Here is a 17,181-nt window from a genome sequence, read left to right as displayed (position 1 = left end):
GCTCATTTCTCATCATTTACCGAAAAAGGCTTTCGCCCCGCTTTATAAATAAAGCAATGACCAACAACATCCAGGTACAGACGCACACCACCACAACACATGCACACACCTAAGGCGGGATACATAGGTGCTGAGCGCGGCAACACGACCCCCAGCACTACTCGAGTAACCGGGGCTCCACCAGTGAACATGCCACCACGAAGAGATGCAGCCGCATACGACGAACCGTGGGCTTCAAGATGGTGCCTTCAGGAAGGGTACGACACGGGAGCGCCGCCACCGCCCGATCCGAGGACCAAGGTTTCCCCCGGAACCACACGACAGACAATGAGAGCCGCGACGACGCCTTTAAGAAGGGAACGAGCTAAGCCGCCGCCGGTCTGTCCGAAGATAGAGCAGGTTTTCACCCCGGCGAATACTCACTGCCATCGAACGCCGCACCCCCGACAACCATGCCGCCCACACGGCCATGGACACCGGGCAACACCAAGCAACGGGCTCTGCCCGTGAGTACCGCGCAACCACCACCAGGGCCGCCGCCCCGGAATCCAGGACCTAGGAACCACCTCAACCGACACCCGCCGCTACCCCAATGGAAGAGACGATCGGATCCCGGGGCACACAAGTCCATCGATTCGTCCTACAACTCCGGGCGCGAGACGAGCTTGGTCCTGCTGCCGGGCGCGAGACGAGCTTGGTCCTGTTGCCGGGCGCGAGACGGGCTCGGTCCCGCTGCCGGGCGCGAGATGAGGAGGTCCTGCTGCCGGGCGCGAGACGAGCGCGGTCCTGCTGCCCGAGCACGGGACTAGCGATGGGTCGCAGCAGGGAGAGGACCATCCCACCGACGAAGATTGCGCCCGGGCATCGAGAAGAGGGGTCGAAGCTCTTCACAGGGCGCTCACCAACGGGCCGACGCCGAAGAAGTCCAGCCGCCGCCGTGAGACGATCCTGACCACCGCCATGAGCCACCACCACGTCGTGGTAGCCCACATCCCCGCCGAGCGCAGCCCGCGGCACCTGCCATCGCCCGATCGACCGGGGGCCGGCAGGTCCACCACCACCAGGGAGCGCTGCAGCAGGGGCAGCCACCGGAGCAGGCCACCACCTGCGTCGAGCCAGAGCCCCGCCACCACAAGGCCCAGAGCACCCGAGCCGCAGCCGCGACAGATCTGGGCCGCGCCCAAACGCTGCCGCCGCCGGGAGCAGGGCACGCCCCCAGCCTGTCCCAGCCACCCACGCCGCCGCCAGCAAGCCGTGCCGCCGCGCCCTGAGCCAGCACGACACCGCCGCCCAACAAGGATGGCCCGCGCCATCCAGCACTGCGCGGGGGAGGAATAGGCCCCGCCCCCCCCCCCCCCCCCCCCCCCCCCCCCCCATCGTTATTGTGGACATTCGTGGAGGGGGACGGAGCTCGTGGGAGCGGCCGGGCAGAATGGCTCTGGACGATTCTCAACATTTGTAGTTTGCTCGTACTATTGTGGACATTCGATTGATGGAACCGAGCAACTGCGTGAGTGTGACCACACTTCATATTACAAAGGCGTGCGCTGCTTTAGAGTGTTTGGCCGGTATTAATGGATTTGGAAATTATTATGTTTTTGGGTTGGACAGGAGAGCAAGATATATACTCACTCTGTTTCTAAATATAGGTTTTTATAGGGATTTCAATACGAACTATATACGGATGTATATAGACATATTTTAGATTATAGATTCACTCATTTTGCTCCATATATAGTTTATATTGGAATCTCTTAAATGACTTATATTTAGGAACGGAGGGAACAGGTAACAGTTGGGAATTTCTGAATTGACCCTTTCTTCTCCTCTAACTATTCTTCTTCTCTATACATCGTAGTTCACTGGCTTATTTTCTCCGCCTACTTACTGACTGATGCAGAGTTTTTTTTTTGTGAGCATAACTAAAATAGGAATAGGTCTTTACTGTTTTGACCGCAGAAAATTCATAAGGGCAGAGGACAGATTTCTCAAGATCAGCACGCAATTCAGTTAGATTTGTTGATGTATAATGTGCTGCCTAGTCTCTTCCATCAGATCGGTTTTCATTCGCCGCACCAATGCTTTGACTCTTCATTCCTATCTTGATGCATTTTCATGACGAAATCGACTCTTCGATCAAGCAAGTTAAGGAGGAGAAGGCTAGGGTTTGAGCTAGACGGGGGATCGGCGTACGTGCAGGCTGCGTTGCGTACCTCTGAGAGGAGCGCCATGGCGTCGATGGAGGAATCTGAACCGAAGGAGACAGCGGCAAGGAAGTCTCCGCTGCCGCTGTCGCTACCGATCGCCGCCTGCCGGCCATAGCTCCCCTCCAGGCTGCCGCCACCTGTAGTATTTTTTTTACTTTTTGAGAAGAATACCTGCTCCGCTAAAACTTGGGCCTATATTTAACGGCTGGAGGAAGTCTTTGGATTTGGCCTAGCCCACTTATTTAGATGCCTTTGGTGGCGGTCCATAATCTTATTAATAGCTCGTTCAAAGCTCAACGGTGGCCTCCCCTCCTCACAAACGCCAACTCCTCGACTCGACTCAGAAGAATCGCCGACTCGCCGGGGATCCGCAGCCACCGGTCGGAAGAACGCGATCGCGCGGGCATGGATGGAAGAATCCGCCGTAGCCGTCGCCGTTGCGAAAGTGTGCGGCCACCGCAGGCCGTTCCCTCGCCACCGGCGCTAGCAAGCCCCCCTAGGTATGCAGTCCCACCCTTACCCGGACACCGATTCACCGTCCTCTCTCCTTCCTAGTTTGATTCCGTACAGTGGATGTTCCCTTGTTTTTGCCTTGCTTATTATTGCTAGGAGTATATGTGCTAATCTTAACAATGCTCACTTTGAAAAAAAAAAGAAATAAGAAAAAAAAACCCTCATTTATGATGGTTTGATGATGAATTCAGTGCTATGATAATGAACTGCTTATGCAGTTATGCTTGACAAGTTCAGAGTCCCCTTGTGACACTTGGGGTTCTTTTATGGTGACACCAGTTATTGACAAGTTCAGAGCTGAGCGAAATAGGAGGAGATTTTATAATGCCTACAGCACGGTGGCTTGGGGTGTGTGGTTTCGTACAGGACGCTGCCACAGCAAGGGCCATGCTGTTCAGGCGTGTGGACGTGTGGTTCGCGATGATCTAGGCTAATTTCTTTTGGTTTCCCTTTTTTTGGCCATTTGAGCCTAATCGGTGTATGTAAAACTTCTCTTTTCTTCTAATAGATTGGGCAGCGCTCTTGCCGTCCATTAAAAAATAAAGAGGGGAGCCTTTTGTGTTTTGAGATCAGTATTTTCATTATCTCATACCCCCTCCGTAAAGAACTATAAGAGCATTTAGTACCGCTCTTATGTTTCTTTACGGAGGGAGTATTGCCAAGTCCTCTGGTACCCTACAGAGCCCCCAGAAAATGCCAAGCTACCAATATGTATAGCTGTTTGGCACACCAAAGATTATATCCACACAGTTCTTCTATAAAACATCGTGCTGTAGGGGTTTCAGTGTAGCATATCCCGACTAAGTTTAATTAGCTTGTTCATATACATCATATAGATTAAATAGTTGTACTTTCCAAATGAAATCTACATCTCTGATTACCTCACTGTGTAGTACTGTATTAAGAGCGTTCGGCTAATAGTTTATACTTCCGTAGTTCTTTCTTCTGACTCATTAGTCCTGTTTTTTTTCTGTGACAGAGAAGCTGCTGTCCAAGGGAGGCTCTCTAAGAAAATGTGCCATGGCTTGGGCGCGTTCTCAACATCGGCCGTATCTCATGTCTGGGCAGATCTTAGCGACAACCTGATTCACCAAATCATTGCTCTCCTGAGCTCGTTCCATGGCTTTCTTGCTTTTACTAGTACCTGCCGCTCTTGGCGTGCCGCATCCTATTCCTTCTCATCTGCATATGCCTTCACCTTCCCACCCCTCCACCTCAAACCAGATTCTAGCTATACCCATAAGCGGAGCAAGCTTGGCGTGTTCAGCCTTTTACGCGATTGCAAATGGCTGCTTGGTGATCCTGCCAAGAGAAACTTATCTCTTCGCTGCTCGGTGCCCCGAAATAGTCCAAATTGCCTATTGTATTTGGGATGCTCATATGGGTATCTTATCTTCTCCTACCAGGAGCACTGCCTCCTTGCCAATGTGTATGCTGGCACTAAGGTGAAGCCTCCCAAAATAAAATCCAGCAGCAACCCTGAAATCTACTTTGGCTTCCTTGTGGCTCCACTCAGTTCACCAAGCACATGCCTCATCCTTTTCTCAAAAACATCCATGTTCCAATGGCGGGTTGGGGCAAAATCTTGGTCGGAGCACCCTCTCGGGCTCGATGGTGCAGGCATCATGCAGATTGTGATCTTTAAAGGTCAGGTTTTTGCCATGGACTTTTCTGAAAGGCTCCACATCATACAACTGGAACCTCAGTTCAGTATGCAGACAGTACAAGATTTGTGTGTAAAGGACCTGGATGTTGGCTTGCATGACAAGCCATGGTTGGTGGCCTGTGGTGACACGCTTCGCGGGGTTGTCCTCTCGGTAACACGTGACCAATTTGATCGTATATTGTCTGGCACCTTCAAGTGTTCCGTCTCGACTTTTCTGTCAAACCAGCTAAGTGGGTGAAAACCGAGAAACTGGAAAACTGGGCTCTATTTGTTACCAAAGATAGGAGGACCCCTATATTTTCATGCATGTGGCCCGAAAGATGGGGCGGAAAGAGTAACAACATTTACATTTCGAGCAAATCAGAAGATTCCAATGTACCTTGGACTCCGGCTGAACTCGGTCAAATGGTGCCTGACTCAATTGTCCCCTACAGCTTCTCGTCTGGTGCACCCACTAATCATTGCTCTCAGCTGCGGAGTCTCTGGGTGTTCCCGGATCTGGTCTACGGTGTTGGACAATGATTGATTGCTGGGTCGTCAGTGGTTTTCCACTTTTACGATTTTGTTAGCTACTTGGTCTGCTAACTCTTAATGTGTTCTAGTATGATTTAGTTAGCAACAAGTACGTACATCTTGACTCTGGCAGTGCCAGTGATCCACTTGGTTGTGCCGCAAGTGCTATGGCTCCTTGCCGGATGTAGCAGCGTTTTTCACAGATGTAGATGCTTGGCGTGGCTTAATTTTGGAGGTTAATTTTTTTTCACATTCTCTGGATATGCTAATACTGGCCATTCATGTGTCTACGTTCCTTGATCTGTTTCTCTCTTGCTTCAAAAGAGGACGGTGAAATTACTCATGCAGCAGCTGCTGCTTGGTTTGCACCAGGGCTTTGCTGCAGGCTAACTAGCAATTGCTGCAATGGCTGGCACACATTTGAGTAGAATTTCAGTCATAACCCAAATATCTGAATACAACAAGCTGTGTCCAAATTTCAGTCCGGCGAATTTTGTTGTGAGTCGTCAGGCATCGCAATGTCTTCTAGAATGGTCAAAATATATATAGAGCTGGCAGCAGTATGCTTTTGTCACCGATCTTGGAACAAGTTAATACATAATCGTGCCCCATAGATTCTCAAGGACGAACTGGAAGTGTTAAACTGAAAAAAATAAATTTTGAATCAAGTCCCTGAAGTAAATTCTAAGGTATTCTTAACTATCCGAATTGTCTATATTCGGACATTCTTCCCATTCTAGAATTCTACCATGCATAATCAATTCTAAGATATGTTTAGGCGCCTGAGTCCTACAAGCTTATTATAAGACCTTTTTTGTGTTAAGAAAGGACCTTTTTTAGGGGCAACACCACATTTTATTAAAACTCGAAATTCATAAGGATACAAACACCCACTGGCGGAGAGGTGGGCCAATTTGATTGCACTGCCTCGTCGAACATAGCTGTCATAGCGTACCTAGCCAAAACAAGAGATTCCTTGTTCGATTATCTTTCTTCATGAAGAAAAGCTACTGGATCGTCTTCATCCCTGGGATAACATGAGCATGATTGCCCTCCTTTATTTTCTTCCTTTCGATAAAGGATGCTTTTATTAACTCAAAATGTAGCATCAATCGGATACAAAGCATGACGAGTAACATCCGGCCTCTGCATAACGAAGATGCACACAGCCGAACAACAAAAGTCTGACAAAAATAATAATGAGAAACCGACATATCGGCAACAATAACGAAGATGCCCTCCTTTATGATGTTTAACCTACATGCAATCACTAGAATTAAGAACGCAACCGAGCCCCAGGTCTCTTGCTGTCTTGCAAGAGCTAGGCCTTCCCTGCATGCCATATAGCCTCTATTGTTTCTAGATTGCTCCTACCAATAAATACGAGTGGGTAGGCTCCTAGATATTTGCCTCAAAAAATAAAAGCTCCCAGATTGTTTCTAGATTGCTCCTACCAATAAATACGAGTGCGTAGGCTCCCAGATATTTGCCTCAATAAAAATATTAGATTACTACTTTAGTGATCTGAATTTTCATGGATGAGTTGGATTAGACCTTACCGGCAAAAAAAGAGTTGGATTAGATCTAACAAAAACCGTGGCCCAGTAGTTTGCTTCCATAACTATTATACGTTAAAAATGAGCAGTTTGTTTCCGTACCAGTAGCAACAAAACCGAAATCTTTTGGATCCGATTGCCTCGTCGATCTCTCATCATATCAATGGGTCTCTCCCTCGGCAAGTCCACCTCCGGGGAAACTTCTCCAAGGTCTTCTTCCCTTCGCAAGTCGACCTCCGGCGGCTCTTCTCCTGGTTCTCTGCCATGGCTGGACCTGCTGCTGGAGATTGCCGGCCACGTCCTCTCCCGTCTCGCGTCTCAGAACGACCGCCTTAGTTTCGGTGTTGTCTGCCATGACTGGCGCCTCGCAGCGCCCGCTGCTGTGGCCGGCCATGCCGTGCATCAACCTCGGCGAGTACCAGAGCCTCGCCAATGACGACGCCAATGTGTGCCGCTTCACCACACCAAGATACCGCCGTGACGTCGCCACTTCCTACGGCAGCTGGCTCCTGCACGAGCGCAACCTCGATCATACATGCTTCCTCCGTGACCCGTTCTCGGGAGCCATGCCGCCCATCGAGGTCCCGTGCCACTGCACCTACTGTGCCGGCCATCGTTTCAACATGCTGGGCATCTACACTAGTGACCCTGTTGGTGTGGATGCCAACTTTGAGAAATCCTACCGCTATGTGTCCGTGGAGAAGATCGTCATCATCCAGTCACCACATCTTATTGTCGCCAAGTTCAACGGCAGTCCATTCCGCACTGCACCAGCAAAGTTTGCATGTTTCCATCCCAGCCTGCCGCCGCCACTTTTGTGGTCACATGCAAGCGACAGGACATCAGGCCATCGTCATGGCCAGGACATTATCTACGAGGACATAGCCTTTCACTATGGAAAGATCTTTGCTCTTGGCTGGATGGAAGATCTATTTGCTGCATTATGTCCAATCATCACCTAGTCACATCGTCCGACAAGCAAAAGTTACTAATGGTGTGGTGGAACATTTCTCGAGTCAAGGAGGGCGCCCAGTTGATTCATGATCACTCCATGAATGTACATGTATTTGAGGCAGACTTGCACAAGGGACGCTGTTTGAAGGTGAAGGACTTGGGCGACCAGACCCTCTTTGTCGGCGAGTCTGGCTCGAGAGCAATTGCAGCGGCAGGCTCAAGGGAGCACTATGGTGACACAAGAATCCGAGGAGGGAAACGTGTGTTTCTGCTTGGCAAAGACTGGAAAATGGCGTGGAGCCGTGCTACCTTCAACGGCATCCGGTGCCTGTGTTCTGACTGCCAAAATCTCAAGGATGGCATTCCTAGCTATTGTGTGTATGACATGATGAGTGGGAAAACTAGTATCATTTCACTAACTGGAGTTCAACAGATCTTTCTAGGTCAGAATGCTTTTTCCCCTCTGGATAAAAACACAAAGACTCTCAAGAGATGGATCGAGCCATACACGCACTACAAGTGTTAGTAATGAACTTGTTACTGGTTGTTCATATTTTGATGCCGCTATTGCATACTGTAGTACTATCATTTGAATATAAATATCCTCTTCATATACCCCATTTTATTTACTTCAGCATCGAGGTTCACATTGTTCTTTTTGTGTAGAACATAGACGATGGGCATACTTTTATTAAAAATTTACAGGTTCACATGATATATAGCACGAAGTACTATTGAAAACAACCATTGATCATGATTTTCTTTTATTATGTCCTGCTTATTTGATATTTTTGACTCCAAAGAAACCATTGATGTTGATTACATGGATACAGCTTGCAGATTTTGACATCAAGTGTAAGTGAGGCCCTGCTTGGCGTTTGAGAAATGAAACTGTCCCCGTAAATGCTAGTAGCACTACTGAAAGCTCCTCTGTTTTCCTGCAAAACTACTGAAAACTCGCTAAGGTTCTTGAACGGAGGCATAGAGTAACACGTACCTGAAGCTGAAGGAGAGATGCCGATGACGACGGCAGCGGCGGTCTGCTTCAGCGTTCTCCAATGCATCCCCCCAGCACTTCAGTTGAGGCCCTGCTGGACCCAACGGCCTAGGCTGTGACGTGCCAGACCAGGCAAGCAAGAGAATCCAAGAGACCGCCGGCTTCCACTTTCCATAGAATGAGCTCTTTATCGGACATGAACTTTAGAATAAAAAAACATCAACTCATATTCCTTCCATTTGAATCTCAAAAAACATTTATAGGGAAACGAGGTTAATGTATCGGCTCTCAGATTATGAATCATGTCACCTGGTTGCTACGGATTTGATAAATTTCCAGTTGAGAACCAAAACCAACTGGATGAGTGAGTGAGTAAGTGAGTGAGCGAGCGAGCGAATGAGTAACTTACAACACCATTGCTTGACCTGTGGACGGTAGTAGGGAGAAAGGGAAGCGAAGCATTAGGTTGAATCAGAGAGAGTGGCATACATACATAAATGCTGATGATGGCGATGGTGATTGAAGCAGCGATGTGGTACAGTATGCTCCCACGCCCGACGACTCCGCCGCATCCTATTTCCAGTCTTTGTGTTTATGGGCAGAGCAGCACCTGGAAGCAAGTGAAATGAGTCAAACCCGCGAAAGCTGGCTAGGCTTGAGACAGGACGGTACTAGTTGTCAACAAGGAGATGGCCTCAATTCTTCAAAAGAAAAAGGAAGGCCACTCTATATCACCTTCACAGAAAAATTGTGTGTTTCCATTTTTCAACTGTCACGTTAGAGCAACTCATGATTGAGTCAGCATCACCGGCGAGCATCTCCACTTCCTCAGCCAGGATAAGCGGCAAAGGCATCTCCACTTCACAAAGGACGCGAGCGCTGCACCCGCGCTGCTTTGCGGAGGTGAATCACTGTGAGTCGCTCGAACTACCATGGTAGTAATCGAGGCGGGAGTGTGGCGGCACTATTAGGGAAAAGCCTAGCAGTAGCACGGGTCTGAGGACTATCAGTAGTAGCGCTTTTTACGTGGCACGCGCTACTGCTACATATATAGTAGTAGCGGTCTTGTACACAACGCGCTACTGATACATAGTAGTAGCGTATGTTTTTGACCATCGCTACTCGTAAGCTTCTGTGTATAAGGTTTTTCCTAGTAGTGTGGCATGGATAGACAACATTGAAGCTGGTCGCTGTGGTGAGTACGGACGACGTCAAGGCTGGTCACATCGATGGTGAGGTGGCGGGGATGACAGCTAGAGTGTCAATGACCGCGGGGGCTCTTGGTTGATAAGGGACTTTCGGAGCGTCTCCCATGATTGTCGGTAATACTCCGACTCCGACTTTGGCTCCAATTCTAGTGTCTGGGGCAGTGAGGAATACGACTCCCTCTCGCGGTCAGAGCAGTGGACATCATCATTGTTTGTGGCGTGCTCCTTCATGATGAAGGAAGACGCTGGTGCGGTGGATGACGATGGCCCCGACAACTGGAGGCGGCGAGGCGGAGTGGATGAGCGAGCCCGCGGTAGCGAGTGTCTCCGTACAGCCATGGGTTGGAGCCCGAACATCCGTCAGATGCTTTACCATGGCGGGTTGAGGACATGTCAACACTGGAGCCATGGACAACCATATCGGCATCGCCCCGGTTGTTGGTGCTTCGATTGTTATACCATAGACAACGCACAAAGTGAGTGCGTACAATGTAAAATAACCTGCAAAGGAGAGGAGTTTTTCTCAGCAAAAACCAAATCATTTCTACACATGCACAACGACCATAATAAGACATACATCCCCACCTTATTAGCTTTTTGAAAATATTAGAAATACCGTCGAACCAATGATCAAACATATTGGCAACATTTGTGGACGGATACAAATTGAACGTTATATATTTGGATGATTAACCATGTAGAACGCACAAACTTACACTAAAAAAAGAATTGTTTAATCATATCACTACAGGGAAAAAATGAAGCCGAGTATGGATCATACTCGGCAAAGAGCATGTTAAACATGGCGAAGTGTGAGCCGAGTGTAACACTCAATCATTCTCTGTCATGAAAGGACTGAATCGCCAAGCCTTTGTTTTTTAAGGAGAGAAAGAAAACACTGAATCGCCAAGATTTGTTTTTTAGAGGAACTGAATCGCCAAGATATTAGGTCCCACGAATTTTCTTGTTCACTCTTCGGAATTCCTATGAAAACAATGAGCATACAACCATAGTGGTAAAATAAATCATAAGCACAGTTTAATCCAACAAAAATAATATAACCATTTCCAATTATAATTAGATTTTGTCTGCTAAGCAAATGGCAAAAATTATGTACCAAGAAATAGTATGATTTAGCATTTTTGTTACAAGACAGTAATTGAGATGGAAAATACCTTTAATTTCATTCTATTTTTTCTTTGCAAAAATAATCTCATCTATTAAGCCAGCACCATTATACAACCCTGACAAACAAAGAAAATCTCTACTCCTAATATCTCAGTTGGTAGTCTCCGTTCCGGGTTTATTTTCGTTCCATCTATCATGGTTTTTTTGGTACCTGCTCCCACCTAACGCTGAGCCGCCATGAACCGAAAAAACTCCTAGCGAGGCCCCACCCAGTCCACGCGCAAACCTCCCTCGCACCAGAGAAAAACAGTCGAAAAAAACCTACGAAAAAATAAACTGAATGATCGTATGCTAAGCTAACGGATAGGTTTTGTCCATCACATCATTCTCCTAATGATGTGATTTCGTTATCAAATGACAACTCATGTCTGTGGTAAAGAAACCTTAACCATCTTTTGATCAACGAACTAGTCTAGTAGAGGCTCACTAGGGACACGGTATTTGTTTATGTATCCACACATGTATTTAAGTTTTCGGTCAATACAATTCTAGCACGAATAATTAACCTTTATCATCAATAAGGAAATATAATAATAACAACTTTATTATTGCCTCTCGGGCATATTTCCATCAATATTTGCACGAATGTTACCATCGCTCAATTCGTGGACTAGTGGCACATATGTAGGGGCGCTGAACAGTGATTAGATAATGTTGCATTCGTAGGATCAATGAGATGCCATTTGGTATCGGAGAGAAATTTATTATGAGGGTAATAGCTGTGATGGGAACATGTGATGGGAACACACATCAGGCTGAAGTACAAGAGGGGGGAAGGCAAGCGTAAACTTTGACGGGTAGGAGGAGTAGGCTGAGTGCCAAGAACGACATGTACCAGTAAATGCGAGGAGGTCATGGCAGGAGGTGAACAGAGCAATGATCTCGTGGAGAAGGCAGTCTAGAAGGTCTGCCCAACCTAGGGGCGTAGAACTGTCGGGGAAGATGGAGACCAGGTCATGTCAGGCCTTTTTAGAGGAACTTTGACTGTCTTTCATAATATGAACTTCTCTGTCAAACACAATAAACCAAGATCAACACATTAGAAGCGAGAACATATAAAAATGGAAATAATAGCTAGTCAAATGCTAGAAATATGGGAACATGTGTTATCCTTATGGTATTAATTAATAGAACAAATGCATTGAGTTCGGATAGACATGGGTTAGTCCTCTTTGTTTCTCTTTTTACTCATCTCTGTTTTATTATGGTCTCCGAGCAGATATGCACCGATGCTAAACTTTGGTAACAGCTAATTAATGAAAAAAATGCAGAAATGTGATAATAGACTCGTACCAATACATTAAAAAAATAACTGACATATAAATGATTTTTTTATAATTTCCTCCTTGTCTGCTGAACATTTTTAACCACTAGTACCTGAAGCGATTTGTCAGGTGATAGAACAACATTCATGTCATGTACTCGACATGGAAAACTAGATGATGAAAAGAAAATAGGATCTTATAGAACCACATTCACAAACTATATAGGTTAAAAAAAGATACAATTAGTAAGGAAGACAAAGATGTCATATCTGGAAAAGACGAGCATACATTCAGTAACAATCAGGCTGACATTTTTACTGCATCACTAGAAGAACTGAAGAAGAGTATTGGTCAAGTATGAGATGTGGCAACTGGCTGGTGTGGTGCAATAAGAAGTTTACGTCCATAAGGAATTGTGCAAAAGGAAGGATAAAAATATAATTGATGCAGTGATCGGATTGTTCAATTTTCAGAACAGAAAACCAAATAACCCAACTCAATCAAACAGCTGAACTGAAATGCCTACTCATAGACATAGTAGTTGGAAACGCGGGTTGACGCCGCGTCCCGTGCCCCGGGTTCATCAACCACAGTTGAGGGTCGCAGTCGAGTGTGGGTCCATAGGATTGAGTGAATTGCAGAAAACATCGACATTGAAGGCTAGGGTTGCAGAAACCATAATTCTATGGTTTTATGCGAAAAACCACTAATTCTGAGGCTTGTTTTTTTTTTTTTGCAAAAAACACTAGTCGCCGGCTTAGGCCGTTTTGAGGATGATTATGACAGGTGGGTCCCACTGAACAGGGTGACGTGGCACGACATAACTGATCGCAAGTAGACAGAAAATGTTAGACTATACTGTGAAAGGGACAAAGAGGATAAGGTGGTGATGTTAATTAAAAATTAGGATAAGATCTGACTCGTCCTTCCTCTCCCCAGTGCCCAGCCGTGCGGGCAATATGCTTGATGGTGAGCTCCGCCGTTGCGGGTGCCCTTCCTATCTCTCCCATATATCCCTCCAACGAGCAAAATCTTTGTGATGCGTGCCACCGCATGAAGGAACCACGCCGTCAAGCTCATCCAGGGCCGCCCGATGCTCAAGCCGCCGCCGGAGGTCCATTACTCCACCGTTCTAACCAACAACACCGCCGTAGTGCACACTATACAATGGAGAGAGAGAGGGAGAGAGAGAGAGAGAGAGAGAGAGAGAGAGAGAGAGAGAGGTGGTTACTGGGGCGGACAGAGACAACGGGGAGCGCGAGGAAGATGGAGGCGGCGGACAGCGAGGGCGACCGGGAAGCCGGGGACGTTGGACGTGGCGAGCGTGATGGTGGCAATGTCGAAGGCCGCCATGACGATGGCGGCAGCGGCAATGCGATAGCGTGGGGGAGAATTTTTTTGGTTGGATAAGGTGTGTGCGGCTTGGGTTATGGATAAGGTGGTACCGACCAGTGACGGGCATCAGTAAGCACCCCCCATAGATAGCTACCTTCAAGTTGCGGGTGACACAAAGCACCCGGCACAGCTAAGCTTTTGAACCACATCCTACCACACTAAAGTCAATTTCATAAAACATTTGAACTTCAAATTTTTTCTATGATTAATACACACTATACAAAGACCCATGCTCAAATTTGGCCACTTTTTGGGTTGGTCTCCTAGTTTTGAGACATTAACTAATTTTCCGGTCACTAGACATGGCAAAACGATCTTCGGTATGAAATAGTGTGCAAACAAGCTCTCAAAGGGATGAAACTGGACATGGTGTCCTGATTGGAACATTGGAGGGTGTGCTACTAATTTGGGAGAGTTACGGAAAAAACATGACACACCTCTTGTACAAACCAAATAATCTGCACCGAAGTGTAATGGTTTTGAACGGATTTTTTAAATCATCTGAACTTGAAACTTTTTCTATGATTAATAAACACCATCCAAAGCATAATCCCCAAATATGGCCACTTTACCGGTTGGTCTTCTGTTTTTGAGACGTTAACTTATTTTTCGGCTACTGGAAAGGGCGAAAAGCTTTGAGCGTGCAAACGGTCTCAGAAAGGGATCAAACTTGACTTGGTATCTTTGTAATAACCGTACATGATGTGATAAAATTTGAAATCGTTATGACAAAAACTTGATATACTTCGTGTACAATCTAAAAACTCTCCCATGAAGTGTAAAGGTTTCGAACGGAAACCACCACCTTCCAGACGCTACTACATTTATTTAAATCATTTGGACTTCAAACAATTTTCATTAGTAATACACACCATCCAAAGCCACAAGCTCAAATTTGAGACTATTCTAGGTTTATTAAATTCTATTTTCTTTGGTTTTTTAGGAACTAACATATGTGTGGCGGACAGCTCATAGGGACCGCCACCGCTCACTTCTGGAATTTTTTTTTTTGATTTCTTTTGGAGCAGGTTGCTGATATATTGTTGTGGCGTGCATAAAGTTGGGGCACCACTGTTGTGGGACATACCAGTGGCTGGCAAACCATGCCCGCCAGTGCTTACTTTCATCATACGGGCAAAATTTCAAAGAACTTACGAGTGGTGTGTCAGTATTCCTGCCCCCCACGGCTGTTGTGATTTCGGTGGCGGGCTTCTATTTCTACCCGCCAGTGCAACTTTTCCAAAATAGCAGTAGTGGGTTTCCAGCCATGCCCGCCACTCATTTGGTTCCCAGTAGTGCATTAGTGAATCTATGCAAATTTTATTATATAAATGCAAAAAGACCTAAAATGAGAATCGCCTTATTTGTGAACGTAGACGTCATTAATTCCACAAGATATGAAATGAACATTAATATTTATAGATTAATTGGAGACGGATACAAAAAGGCTAAAGCTTTAGTAGCCAGGAGATCCCAAACAAGCATACCACATTTATTAACATTACACATATTAATATTAGGATATCCAAACTGGGCATCAATGTATTTGTTAATTTATTGGACAATAATCAATTGGACATCCATTATCAAGTTGTATTGCATTAATGAATCTAATAAAATTAAATGAGCATCAATACCGTGAGATACAAAATGAGCATTAATTTTCATGGACTGGGGACGAATACACAAAAGCACAAGCCTTAGTAACCAGGAGATCCCAAACGAGCATACTACATTTAGTAACATTACACATATTAATATGAGGAGATCCGAACTAGGCACTATTGTATTTCTGAATTTATTGGACAATAATCATGACATCCATTAGCAAGTTGTATTACATTAATGAATCTAAGAAAATTAGATATAGTATATAAATAGAAGAAGACAAAAAATAAGGATCAACTTATATACGACGATATGGAGGGCATTAATGCCAGTAGATCCAAATTGAGCGAATGTCACTATGTGAATTTATTGGACAATAAACGTTAGGATACACATCATCCAGTTGTATTGCATTCAAGTATCTATAGAAAATAAATGTATATAATATTATAATATATTAAATGAGAATCAACTTATTTGTGACTATAGAGGGCACTAATACCACGAGAACAAGAAGAGGCATTAATACCGAAGATCCAAAGTGAGCACTAATACCAGAAGATCCAAAATGAGCACTAATACTCATAGATTAGTTACAGGAGATCCAAAACAAGCACACCACATTTATGAAAATTACACATCATATTAATATAAGGATATGCAAAATGCATCAATTTAACCATCTAAATTTATTTGAAATAATCATTTTGATATCCATGATCAAGCTGTTCGCACGAGTGAACCAATGGACATTCGATATATAAATACGAGAAGATTTAAAATGAAAATCGGCTTATTTTCAAAAAGAGAGGTCATATACCAAGGCATCCAATGTGAGCATTAGTACCATGATATCGAGAGAGAGAGCATTATTACCATGAGAACCAAAATGAGAATTAATATACATCGATTGGGCATGAATAAACAAATGCACGAGCAATAGTAACAGGAGATCCCAAACGAGTATACTGCATTTATGAAAACCCACTACATGCATTATAAATAAATCTCGATCCAATGTAAATCACCTACATCCATCTAGCTCTGCAGTGCATATCCTTCTATATACATTTATCTCTACCTATTTTTTCTTGAGTACAGTTTGGGGGTTCTAGGTAGCCTTGCACCAATGGCGACAACTTTGAAGTCCTCCATCATCTTCTCTGCTAGTGTATTCATGCTCCTTTCCATGGCCATAACCGCTAAGGCCAATGTCTCTAGCGGTGCAAGGGCCAAGGTGACCAACCTAATGATGCAAGCATGCAAGAATGCATCAGCCTACAGTCGTGATGGCGACCTCCGTAGCGTCACACAGGAATTTTGCTTATCGACCCTGCAATCGAACGATCGGAGTGTTGATGCTAAGGACCACCTTGAACTGGTGCTCATCACGATTGACATCCTTAAAGGCCGCCTCACTACTGCAACTCGCAATGTCGAGAAAATGCTAGAATATTCTAAGAAAGGCACAATGACTGCACGTGACCTCAGTTTATGCAATGAGCACTATGATACCACAGTGAAAATCATCAACATGTGTGATGCCATGGTCATGGACTATCGAGCGGACAAGGGCGGGATAAAGCCCTTTCAGCTTCCTCGTTGTGTTGATAGAGCGGGCTTCCCCGTCTACGATTGTAGGATCATTATGCTCATAGATATGCCATGGGCGGATGCCCTGATAAATGAAAATGTTGAAATGACCATGCTGGTCAACCTCAACTATGCCTTGCTAGCACCATATGATGGTAATGCTTAATATAGTGCTTGTTTTGTATGTGACAAATGATGTTGTAGCGACATCAATGTTAGTTTCATTTTGAATAATAAAAGTTCGGTTGTCACCTTTCTTTTATTCTCTACTTTGACATCATTGCGCCATATGTTTATGTCCCGTAAATTTTGTTTTACGTCGCAAGTCAAGCAAGAGCATAAGAAATATATATTGACTGTAAAAAATATTTAATGTACATAAAATTACAAAATAAAAAATAATGTAAAACATGGGTAAAAATGTAATTTTTTAGGTCTTATGACTTATACTTCGATTTTTCGTGTAAATTTTTTCTAATGAATCAATATGAACCTTTTGATTTAAGAAAATGATGGAA

The 17,181-nt window shown here is 45.2% G+C and overlaps 1 protein-coding gene and 1 pseudogene across 1 annotated transcript; both read left to right on the top strand.

The window, feature by feature from the left end:
- Nucleotides 1-1,492: 1,492 nt before the first annotated feature.
- Nucleotides 1,493-4,917, top strand: LOC109748311 (uncharacterized; annotated as a pseudogene).
- An 11,201-nt stretch (nt 4,918-16,118) lies between these two features.
- Nucleotides 16,119-16,920, top strand: LOC109748310 (uncharacterized). The gene has a single exon (XM_020307346.4). The coding sequence runs from the start codon at nt 16,200-16,202 to the stop codon at nt 16,827-16,829; it is 630 nt and encodes a 209-aa protein (XP_020162935.1). The 5' UTR covers nt 16,119-16,199; the 3' UTR covers nt 16,830-16,920.
- Nucleotides 16,921-17,181: the final 261 nt, after the last annotated feature.

Source organism: Aegilops tauschii, chromosome 7 (genome assembly GCF_002575655.3).
Source record: "Aegilops tauschii subsp. strangulata cultivar AL8/78 chromosome 7, Aet v6.0, whole genome shotgun sequence".
Classification (NCBI taxonomy): domain Eukaryota; kingdom Viridiplantae; phylum Streptophyta; class Magnoliopsida; order Poales; family Poaceae; genus Aegilops; species Aegilops tauschii.
Note: the sequence above shows the minus strand (reverse complement) of the source record. Positions and strands in the feature narration are given on the sequence as shown.